The sequence below is a fragment of the Hippocampus comes genome, unplaced genomic scaffold (genome assembly GCF_001891065.2).
Source record: "Hippocampus comes isolate QL1 unplaced genomic scaffold, H_comes_QL1_v1.1 scaffold10, whole genome shotgun sequence".
In the NCBI taxonomy this organism is placed as follows: Eukaryota; Metazoa; Chordata; class Actinopteri; order Syngnathiformes; family Syngnathidae; genus Hippocampus; species Hippocampus comes.
This window is the reverse complement of record NW_017805001.1, coordinates 29,172-41,005: the sequence shown is the minus strand read 5'-3', so window position 1 is coordinate 41,005 and position 11,834 is coordinate 29,172. Positions and strand designations below refer to the sequence as shown.

The 11,834-nt window shown below is 46.2% G+C and overlaps 1 protein-coding gene across 1 annotated transcript in view; it reads left to right on the top strand.

Annotated features, from left to right (window-relative positions):
- The window catches only part of mrc2 (mannose receptor, C-type 2), a 40,001-nt gene extending 28,766 nt beyond the window's left edge, over positions 1-11,235 (top strand). The window contains exons 9-28 of the mRNA XM_019897432.1: positions 87-191; positions 2,804-2,919; positions 2,994-3,142; positions 3,213-3,436; positions 4,047-4,189; positions 4,255-4,351; positions 4,433-4,562; positions 5,427-5,459; positions 5,550-5,716; positions 5,810-5,978; positions 6,190-6,332; positions 6,848-6,965; positions 7,046-7,212; positions 7,290-7,398; positions 7,597-7,835; positions 8,289-8,451; positions 8,560-8,709; positions 8,794-8,907; positions 10,258-10,437; positions 10,526-11,235. Coding sequence (XP_019752991.1) covers positions 87-191; positions 2,804-2,919; positions 2,994-3,142; positions 3,213-3,436; positions 4,047-4,189; positions 4,255-4,351; positions 4,433-4,562; positions 5,427-5,459; positions 5,550-5,716; positions 5,810-5,978; positions 6,190-6,332; positions 6,848-6,965; positions 7,046-7,212; positions 7,290-7,398; positions 7,597-7,835; positions 8,289-8,451; positions 8,560-8,709; positions 8,794-8,907; positions 10,258-10,437; positions 10,526-10,773 — 2,964 coding nt within the window. The 3' untranslated portion in view covers positions 10,774-11,235. The remainder of the gene's footprint in view (positions 1-86; positions 192-2,803; positions 2,920-2,993; positions 3,143-3,212; positions 3,437-4,046; positions 4,190-4,254; positions 4,352-4,432; positions 4,563-5,426; positions 5,460-5,549; positions 5,717-5,809; positions 5,979-6,189; positions 6,333-6,847; positions 6,966-7,045; positions 7,213-7,289; positions 7,399-7,596; positions 7,836-8,288; positions 8,452-8,559; positions 8,710-8,793; positions 8,908-10,257; positions 10,438-10,525) is intronic.
- The last annotated feature ends 599 nt before the right edge of the window (positions 11,236-11,834 follow it).

Genomic DNA, 11,834 nt, shown 5'->3' with positions numbered 1-11,834 from the left:
GTCCTCACGTGGGTGTGTGTGTGTTTGTGTACACTCAGCAGCTATGTGTGTGTGTGTGTGTTTGTGTGTGTGTCTTCCATACGTAGGAGGGCCGCTGGGATGACAGCCCGTGTAACCTGACTCTGCCCGCCATCTGCAAAAAGGCCGCGACCAAGAGCGAAGGCAAACCTCAACATCAAGACTGCAAACAGGTATGACACGCTTTTCAATTTCCTCTTTAAAAAAAAAAAAAAAATGACCGTATTTGGAATCTTGGACAAGTAGTATAGGCGCATCTTGATAAATTAGAATATGGTGGAAAACGTCATTTAATTTCAATTGTGAAAGTGACAGATAAGTGAAAACATTTTGTTGTATAATTTTGATGCTTCCAGCTAATGAAAGCGTAGCTTAGCTAATGCAAACCGCTAAATTCAACTTTTGGAGAAATTATATTATTACATACAATGCTTTACAAAAATGCATAAGAATTGGCCTTCCTATGTGTTTCAGAAATCAGCGTTTCATGTTTTGTGTTGAACTGATGAACATTTTCTACGATTTTCTAATTTGTTGAAATACATGTGCGAATTTTTTCCCATTCTGTATGGTCATTAAAAAATGGAAACATTTTTGTCCTATAAATTAATTTCTTTTTTATTAAATTTTTTTTGAAAGATTTAAAAATGAAAATTTGATTTTTAAATGAATGCCCGATAAAGTGGCTTCTTGCAGTGTGTGCGACTGGGCCACAAGGGGCAGTATAATACACACACAAAGAATAGATTCAAAAAGTAAGTGACACGATTAGCCGATACAGTATATTGTTTGTTGTTGTCTTTTCTGGGGGAAAAAAAAACATGCCTGTAATAGATGTCATCATGTTTGTCTACACGTGTTACTCCACCGTTTGTGTTCAACTATGCATCGCTTCAAGGCTGATAACGCCATGGCTATCGATGCTATTTGTTCGTCTTTTTAAGTCCTTGTGTGTTCGTTCAACTATGCATCGCTTCAAGGCTGATAACGCCACGACTATCGATGCTATTTGTTGACCTTTTTAAGGCATGTTGCCTGGCGTGTTAGCGTCGAGCTAGTGGAAGGCGAAATTGTGCGGTTGTTTTCGCTGCGGGATGATCAGATGAAGTTTAGTTTGACGATAAACTTCAACTGGGAGTGACAATGAAGCGCCACTTTTGGGGGAAAATGCCTTCTTGGTACAATGTTTTCAATGTATATACACACACTCGGTCTATAAATTCCAAATTGAGTCGTTTATTGCCGTCTGCAGCTACTGACAGTCTGCAGGCCTGTTGGGAGCCTGATTATTGTTATACGTCTTCCAGCTGTTCGTGCAGCTTTGACCCCCGCCCCCCAACCTACCCGTCTAACTTATACTTGTGAACCTTATACGCAGTCATTGAGGACCGCATGAATACAGCGTGTGTGTATCAAATCCCATGTGCGAGGAATTCACACAGACATCTGCCTTTGATTTCTCATCCCCCTAATCACGTCCGCATGCGGGGCCCCATACATAACGCTCCCGTCGGTGACTCGACGGGCCTGAAATCGTCCAACTCGGGGCGCATTTCTCGGAGACGTGTTACGGTGTGATTTGCAAGTTTGCGACATCCTCCTTCTACATCTCTTGAGCGATTCAAACATTTCAATTTCCAAGGATGCGGAGCGTTTGTTTGATGGCGGCGGGGTGGGCGTCACGGGTGGTCATGTGACAGGAGTTCACCTCGCGGCCTCGTTTGCCTCCAGCTGAGCTCAACATGTGAAACAACAAGCGAAAACGCCACGTGGTGGTTAAGCTAACAAAGCTGACTTCGATGTTTGTCGCTGGTCGGCTGAGCCCGCTGCAGAAACACGACACAAATAGAGTATAGAAGTGCTTCCAATTTGATAAATATCAAGTAAAAATGACTTGAAATTACTTTATAATCCCCCAGAAATTATTTTTTTAATTTTGTCATTTAATTCCCCACTCGGCTGGATTGGAGAATGCATTTAGTTGCCAGAAGGTGGCGCTGTGATTACATGAGCAGCGTTTCCTTGACAACACTTCCTGTTGTAAAAAGCATCACATGCAAATAGGAGATTTTTTTATTTTGGGCGTCTGAGGAGAAGTGAAAGAGTTGACGACTTTTCAAGACGCATCCCTCATGCGGAGTGAACGTGATCTGTGTCATCTGGAAGATGCGTTTGTAATTTGAAGCAAATTTGGAAAACTTTGTGTCCCCCAATCTCGTTATTCAACGGCCCCCAGGTAGCCAAGGAGCAGCCCAGTGTCCTTAGAACTGAAGCAAAAAGTGAAGCATACTTAAAAAAAAAAAAAAAAAAAAAGAAGCATAGTTATTTAGCACACTTGAATCAACATTTTTTTTTTGTCGGTCCTCACTTTTCGCCGTTATATCGATATGCTGTCCATGCATTTTCAATTCGGCGGTGACGAGCGTATTTGCACGATGTGTTACATTTCACTCCAGGCGTCACCGCTTGAGCGCAGCGAGAGACGTGAATGCAACGTCGCAGCTTGAAAGGGGCGGGGGGGGGGGGGAGGGTTGCGTGCAGATGCTAAAACCAGCGAGTGGTTTTTGCGTTTCGGATTTTTCACACTAACCTGAAGAAGACTCGTCGGTCTCACCCCCGATGACCTCCTGTCTGCATCCACGCCAGCAACACTCGTCATTGCTGCGCATCCACATGTGCTCTTCTTGTACTGTTTGTTTTAAGGCACAGTTGATTTACATGAATATGCATTCTTTGTCCCCCCCCCCCCTCTTTTTTTTTTTTTTGTTTGTGTTTGCCCTCCAAGGGCTGGAAGTGGCACAGTCCATCCTGCTACTGGGTGTCGGAGGATCTGTTGACGTTCAGTGAGGCCAGGAAGTCGTGCGAGGAGAATAAGGCGTCGCTCCTCACCATTACCAACAGGTAGCAGTCGCAAAAATCATCGGGGAATTCCGCTTGGATGTCCCCCTAACGTGTTTGGAAATCCCCCTCGCAAGGTTTGAGCAGGCCTTCGCCAGCAATCTGGTGTTCGGTCGTTCCGATGATTCCTTCTGGATCGGCCTCCACGACCAGGGCAGCCCCGGCTCGTTCCACTGGCAGAGCGGGGACCGAGTATCCTACACGAACTGGAACCGAGACCAGCCAGGTGGGGTCACGCGTGGGTGACGGAGGCCTCGGAAAAACGCCCTCTCACGGTTGACTTCCCGTCCTTCCAGTCAGCGTACAAGGAGGCTGTGTCTCCATGGCGACCGGCTTGGCAACCGGCCTGTGGGAGGTGAGGGAGTGCGCATCGTGGAAGGCCAAATACATCTGCCGGCAGAACCAGGATGCCACCCTGAGCCCCGAGCCCTCCTTGCCCGCCCCTCAGCCCACACCCAGCCTCAGTGGTTCCTGCCCCAACGGCTGGAAGAGCAACAGCAACCTGCGCCATTGCTACAAGGTGACGGCCCTTTAAGTCACAGCTCTCAAACTCAAGGCCCGGGGGCCAGATCTGGCCCACCACATCATTTTATGTGGCCCGCGAAAGCAAATCAGACATGTCAACTTCTACCATGATTGCTAAAATCAGAACCGAAATTTCAACTCCTCATATGTAATAAATAAGAGAGATATTGGAAGCATTTTCTTGTTACCAAATCCCTCATTACAGTAACTTAAACAATCATTGACTCAACCATTATTCTTGGCTTCTTTGAATGCTTTCACAGTCATAACGGCCCTCCAAGGAAAACGGTCACTTCAATGTGGCCCGCGACAAAAATGAGTTTGACACCCCTGCCTTAAGTGATTGATTGACATGTGTGATTTACCGCTACCAAAGACGTTTTTTGTTTTTCATCTGCATTTGCACAACACCCAAACCCCATCAACTCCCCAACCCAGCCCATGCCTCAAAATGACCAGTGCCCCCAAAATATTCAATGTCAGCCTCTCAACTTCCAACATCTCAACATGGGTCAATGACAACATGCCCCCCCCCCAGCCCCCCCCCAACGCAACAGGACAGCCCACTTTCCACTCTGTAATAAATGACGCTGTCGTGTGTGCAGGTGTTTCACTGGTCGCAAATGGATCAGAAACTGAGCTGGCTGCAGGCTCACTTGTTCTGCCGCAAACATGGCGCCGACCTTTTGAGCATCGGAAGCCCCGACGAGGAGCACTTTGTTCTCCAAGTCCTGCATGAGACCTTTGGGTTCGTGAACCTTCATGATGATGATGATGGTGGTGGTGTCAATGACGATGGGATCTGGCCCACAGGGAATCTGAGGACCACGACCAGCACTGGTTTTGGATCGGTCTGAACCGCAGGAACCCGATGGATAACGGCAGCTGGAAGTGGAGTGACGGGCTGGCTGTGAGTTCTGATGCTTATAAAAATTTTAAAACAAGAAGCATAATAAAAGATGAGTTGATCACGTTGAAACCTGATGACTAGGTCACGTACCAGAACTTCGGGCGCTACTACTACAACGTCCGGCAGTGCGCCGCAGCAGACTTGGGCTCCATGACCTGGCTGGCCATGCATTGTGACAATCAACTGGACTGGATTTGCAAAATCCCTCGAGGTAAAACGACACTGCATGTTTTCGTACTGTGGCAGCTTGACTGACAAGTTTAAGTGTGTGTGTGTGTGTGTGGGGGGGGGGGGTCGATTTAACTTCAAATTAATGTTGCGCATTGAAATTAATTAAAATGCTTTTAATTCGGGACAACCTATTATTTTTTTCCAGATTCTTTTTTTCACACATTTCAACATAAGACGACGAAACCAATACAACCCCTCCCCTCAAATAAAGGAAAAAAATAGCTAAATATTCTGAAATATCTGATGTTCCGTGAAACAAAAGCGACAGGACAGAGTCGATTAATTCACACTGTTATTGTTGTAACTGTCAAGGGACGAAATAAAGAAATTCTCTGATTCAAACTAACCATTTTGTTGTGCTCGTTACCGCCACCGACAGGACTGGAGGTGAACAGCAGCATTTCTTGTCGAGTTTGGCTGAAATCAAGGAGTTCTTTTTCACATTCCGTAGTTATCCTCCACTGCCAACATGGGCCGATGTTGTGAAAAAAAAGCTCAGTGTGTGGCCTCCACATTTGTTGTCTGCGTTATTGCCACTTACAGGACAATCACATCATGAGTTTGCGGGATTTTTTTTTTTTTTACACAGATCAAAGAATATAATGACAGTCCACTTGAATTGGAGCCAAGTGTGTGGCGCCTGTTTTCAATTTTCCATTACCGCCACCTACAGGGCTGGTGTAGAACTGCACATACCATCCTGTCATCATTTCTAAAAAATTTTTGCCCATTTTAGGACTGTTTAGTTTGAGACTATAGAGCAGATGGGCATAGCAGACCAAACTGATGTGCACTGCTTGGTGGAATAACAAATTCAAATCTTTTGTTTTTTCCATGCTTTTAGGCAGTGTTGAGAAGGAACCAGAGGCCGCTGAAGGTCGGTGTTTTGATATTAGCTTTTATGTGACCTCGCAGCATGTGAAAGTCATCAGTCCGATCATATAACGCGGGCTTATTTTCTTGTTAGGCACCACTTCGCCCGAATGGATCGGCTTTCAGGAAGCCGAATACAAGTTTTTTGACCACCGCACCACGTGGGACCAGGCCCAGAGAATTTGCTCATGGTTCGATTCATCGCTGGCCTCCGTTCATTCGGCGCAGGAAGAGAAATTCCTGTCCAGCACACTCAACCAGGCAAGGAAAACACGCCTAACATGTTCATCGGGAGTGTCAGAACATCACAAAATGATGTTTTCTTCTTGCTTTTATTTTTTGTACGTATTCTAGATGGTCAAGGTGGAGGGCGATAACTGGTGGCTGGGACTTCACACTTTCGACAACGACGGACGCTTCCGCTGGTCCGATCACTCTGTGCTCAACTACGTGTCCTGGGCTGCCAACAGGCCACGCCCCCTCAGTCGCGACCGCAGATGTGTGCACTTGATTGCGAGCAAAGGTGAGACGAGCCGCGCTGTCGAGGGCTTGTGTTGTCGTGTACGGCGAAGCCCAAAGGTGGGGGACTCGAACCGCATGACTTTACTTGAGTCGGACACGTGTCGCCGGTTTTAGGGCTTGGGGTTTGCTTGGCTAAATTCAAGTTAGCATGACAATGGTGATTTGCAAATCGGCGTGGGTTTACTGAAGTTGTATTTGTGGTTGCTCAACAGCAGAGTGGGCTGAGCAGAAGTGCCACTCTGACCTCCCGTACATCTGCAAGAGGGTCAACGTCACCGGCACCGCCCCTCCGACGCCATCGTCCCCGCACCTGCCATCGGGCTGCCCCGAAGGTTGGTCCTCGTATCGGCGCAAGGTAAGATGATTTTGCACTTATTTACCAGCATGTTGTTCAGGAGGATTTTCCACAAAAATACCATACAATGGACCGCTGCATACTCACGGTTCGGTACCCTGGTTTCACCTATTCGCGGATGTTTTTTGTGGGGGGAGGAGCCAACCCCCCTATTTTTTATTTTATTTATTTTTTTGTGGAAAACACTTACTGGCCAGCCCAGTCGCCTTCTCGCACAAATCACGCTGGTGCAGTTTGTATTTTATTTTATTTTTTTTAGAATTCATAAATATTTGGCGGGGGGAGAGATATTGAGAGATCTCGAGAGATCTCGCCCTAAAATAAAATTAAGGAAGTTCTTGTGAGGCTTTTGCAGGGTTAAAAAAAATAATAATAATTTAACGGTCCTTTTTTTTTCCTTTGAAATGTAATTGAATTCTCTCTTTCTTAGAATTTTGCTGGAATTAACAAAAAAAAAATCCTGCACTTAATTAGTGATAATATCCAAATAAATGTTGTTTGTTCGTCCTTGTTAGTGTTTCAAAGTGTTTCAAAGGGAGCTGCCGTCCCAGAGGGCCACTTGGTCTGCAGCCAAAATAAAATGTGAGCTGCAAGGAGGCGTCCTGGCCGTGGTGTCCAATCATTTGGAGCAAGGTGAGACAGTTTGGGCTCTTCTTTTCTTTTGACAGCGCGCAAAACATGAAATCGCGCCATCTGCTCCCCCCTGCTCGCAGCCTTCGTCACCACCTTGCTGTCTAACGTCACCGTCGACCTGTGGCTCGGCCTCAGCTCTGACGCCAAAGGTCACTTCCAATGGGCGCAGCCGGGCCTACTCAGCTACACCAACTGGGCTCCAGGACAGCCGGTCGACAACAACGGGCCGCATCACGACAAGAACCCGGTACTGGTGACGCTGGATAGACTTGTTCTCCCCCTCGTTCAAGCTCCAATTTCGATGGTCTTGATGTGTCCTACTAGGGAAACTGCGTCTCCGCGATTCACGGCAACCCGCAGAAGCACAAGGGCATGTGGGCCTCACGGGCCTGCGAGACGGAAAGCCTCGGCTACCTCTGTCAGAGGCAACAAGGTGCGCGTTTCCAAAATGGCGCGCTAGCCTAACTCACACAAATGTGAACAGCGGTTACTACAGTGGACAGCTTCTCCTGTTATCAGGTTACAGGGTGCATGAAAGGGTTGAATACAATTTCCAAATGAGTCTAGGTGCCACGACACACAACATGTGTGCGACTCGATTCTAATGACGCGACATCGGCCTTTGGTTCAGATCCAGGTATGCCCGCGGCGCCGACTCTGATTCCCGCTTCCCTGTCCAAGCGCTTGGAGCTGGGTGGCATCACGTACCAGGTGGTGCAGAAGCGACTGGACTGGACCGGTGCCCTGCACCTGTGTAACTCCTTGAACGGGACCTTGGCGGCGCCCAAAGATGCCGTCCAGCAGGCCTACCTGACCTTGCTCATCAACAGCTTGCGACTGCCGGCATGGATCGCACTTTACAACTTTGGGGTGAGTCCACCGGCTCTCTATCGCAAGCCGTAACGTCGTGTTAAATTAGCACGGGCACCGAGTTGTGAGTCATTTGTAATATTATACAGTTGAATATATATATTTTAAAAATATTTTTAAAATTAAAAAAAAATATATTTCTGGTATCTTTGGAATTTTTGATAAATTTTTACAAAAAAAAAAAAAAAACCCACTATATTAGATTATGCACCAAAATATTTTCTCCCTTAAAATGAAAACAAATTCAAAAGTAGTTTTTTTACATTCTACCGCCAGCCCGCCTAGTTAAAAAGTACAACCCTCAATGGCACTGAATGAATTAAATAAAATAAAAAAAATAATAAATAAGAAAATGACTAGGAAAAGTTATATATAGTGACCTTTACGTTGGAAAAGTCTTGATGACATTCTTTTAAATGCCGTGAGTGGAAATCTTGATTTGTGCATCTTCAGGACCGAAGCTACACCTGGCTGGGCGAGGAAGACTTGCCCTATTCCAACTGGGTGGACGGGCAGCCCAATCAGCTGTCAGGCTGCGGTCACATGACCACCTCCGGCCTGTGGACCATGACCCCCTGCCACGCCAAATTGGATGCTGCCATCTGTCAAATCAGTGGTGGGTGACAAGATGGCCATGTCCTCTTACTTTCTTGATGGGCTTAGTTCAGTCGATGACATAACCGGGAATTAGTCGCTCCCTAAACTTCTGCCGTGTATCGAACAGATGCGCCAGACACTCACCAGTGGCTCTACCCGGGAAGTTGCCCCCGCTCGGTGGGCGACTGGGCCTGGGTGTCCTTCAGAAACCACTGCTACGCCTTTAACCTGCAAAGACTCAAACTGCAGCAGGACGCACGCTTGTCCTGCCAGAAAGGTTGGGATGCCTTTTTTTTTTTTTTTGGTATGGTCTGAAGGCTTGCCTGCCCAAAAGTATTGCTTTTTTTTTTTCTTTTTTCAGTCGGAGCCGAGCTTCTCTCCATTCTGGACGAGACGGAGAACGCCTTTGTGTGGGAGCACATTCAGAGCTTGGCCGAGCAGGCCCACGGAGCTTGGCTGGGAGTCAGCGTCAAAGGTCACGAATCACTTTTTCCCCTTCTTTTCTTCCTCGAGCTGGCGCCGGATCAATGTCACTCTGCTTTCGTGACAGTCGTCTTACATAACCTGAAAGCAGATGTCTGTGGAGTTAATTTAAGAAATAATGACTTTCAACCAGGGGCGATTTTCAACACACTTGGGACCACAGTGTCAATATTTGGACTGGTTACTGGAGAGAAATATTTGATTTATTTTAGTTTGATTTTTTTTTTAAGTTTAGGATTGGTTGGGACTAACTAAGAAAGTTGTCTTTTTAAACATCACTGGGCGGACTGTGATCATTTTTCAATGGAGTCACGAGGCTGTATTAAGTTTAGGGCACTACCGGAGCTGCCCTCGATGTTAGCCACTCTCGTTCGGTAATTCTCAAAAGTGTAGTACGGGTAGCACTAGTAGTACATGGGCTCCCTCTAGTGGTACGGGAAAGAAGCACTGAATTAAAGGCAAGTAAATGGGTATGGCATTTCAAACATTAACACAAGTCAGCATATTACAATAAAAGATGATAGCTATATTGTAGGGCCCAGAAAGAAGCACTGAATTAAAGGCAAGTAAATGGGTACGGCATTTCAAACATTCAACACAAGTGAGCATATTACAAGAAAAGCTGATAGCTATATTGTAGGGCCCGACCAATAAATCGGCCGATCGATTAAATCAGCAAATCTTAATTCATTTAAAATCAGCATACATTGGTGGATAATTTGCTGATCCATGCCGATTTTTTTATTTTTTTTTTATTTTAGCACATTACAACATGAGACAAAGAAATCAGCATACATTGGTGGATAATTTGCTGATCCAATGCCGATTTTTTATTTTTTTATTTTAGCACATTACAACATGAGACAAAGAAAGACATTCACATTTACCTCGCCTCATTTTTGGTTTTTTTGGGTCAAATTTTCTCTCTGTTGTAAAAGCAAACACATTTTCGGCATCAAAAAAATAATAATAATAAAATCCCTTGGGTCAAATTTTCTCTCTGTTGTAAAAGCAAACAAATTTTCGGCATCAGCCAAAAAATAAATAAATAAATAAAATCCTGATCAACTCCACCCTAGTACTTTCTGTTAAAACTTTTTATGTTTTTTTTTAAATTGACAATCGTACTTTTTTTTTTAGTACAGTTAATCTCCATTTAACTTTCAAGTACAGTACAAATGTATTTCCATGTAATCTTCCGGAACCGATCATTTCGAATCTGTATTTAAATACCTTGTTGCGACCTAGGCCGAGGTCTGGTGTGGGGTGAAGAAACACCGGAACCGATCATTTCGAATCTGTATTTAAATACCGTTGGGCGACTGTGCGTGTTGCGACCTAGGCCGAGGTCTGGTGTGGGGCGAGGAAACGCAGATGTCGTACACCAACTGGGAGTCTCACGACGTGGCCTTCTCCGTGCTCTCCCCCAACTCCTGCTTCTGGATCCAGAGCAACAGCGGCCTGTGGAAGCCCGGATCGTGCCGGAACCGAACGCACGGCGTCATCTGCAAGCGGCCGAGAAGTAAGCACGGATGTTTGATCCGCTTTTTTTTTTCTTCTTCCCTATAAACAAGGAATCCACAATCCAACATTTTTTTTTTTTTTTGCAGTCATCGAGTCCTCCAACGATTTGCTGAGTGGCGACCACCTGCCCACGCTAATTGTGGTGCTGGTGACGGGCGTGGTGCTGGTGGCACTGATCGTGGGCGTCATCTACCTGTACCGGCGGCGCGGCGGGGTGGGTGTGCGGGGGTCCTACGACGGCGCCCGCTACAGTCGCACGCATTCGGGGCAGGGCGAGCAGGTGGAGAAGAACATCCTGGTATCGGACATGGAGCTCAACGAGCAGCCCGAGTAGTCCCGCGACACTTCAGACTGGGCCAGACTGCAGCGGAAACCTTGATTTTGTTGAAGCCAAAAATAAACTTGAGAAAAAGAATCCCCCTAAAAGTGAAAGGCTGTGTAGAGCGCAGCAGCATCTCAATTTTAAAGGCGACATGCAATACTCACAAAAAAAAAAAGTTTGGGATATTTGGCTTTTGGGTGAAATTTATGGAAAATGGCAAAAGTTCACCACAACAACACAACAACAACAACAAAAAAGTCTCAATAACTCGTCGTGTGCCCTTGAGCATCAATTACAGCCCTCCGGTCGTTGAGGTTCTGAGGGTGCTGAGTTTCGAGCCACAACACGGCGACTTTTTGTGAGTAGTGCATGATGCTTTTTTTTTTTTTTTTTTTTTTAAACTGTTCCCAAGTGTGTCTGTGACATGCTTTCCTCAAAATACACCAAGGATTAACAATTACAGCACACTTTTTACAGAACAAATCAAACCAGACTGTTTTGTCATGCAAATGAGCCACTGCTAACCCCGCCCCCTTCCTACTGCGGGGCCAATGTCAACGATGCCTTTTGTTCCAGTAACAGAACTTAGGGGACTGCCATGAGGGCAAGCAGCGACAACCAGAAGAAAAGCGAGCACCCGTAAAAATTTGGTTGTGTTTTTATTTCATGGCGGGGAAATTTGGTGAGGAGGGGCGGGATGATGTAAATGAGAACACCTTGCTCACCCGCATATTTTCACAAATAGGAAGGCCACGAAAGGTCGACTTAGTTGTCCATGCAGCCAGTTTCAACACCGACTATCCCGAAAAGGGTCACGCAGAAGGCAGACGACACCCTCAACTGGTCGCCAGTCAGTCGCAGGGCACCTATAGAGACAGACAACCATTCACACCGTCGCTTGAGTGGCAATCGATCCCACGCTGCCCGCACACAAGTCAGGCAAGTGTACCAGCACACCATCAGCGGCCTACTTGGTTGTATAACTTCCCCTGGAAATAAGCAACTCTGACCCCCCCCCCCCCCCCGCTGCCAAATTTTCTTCTCATTTAAAACGGAGACAAGTCAAGCCGACC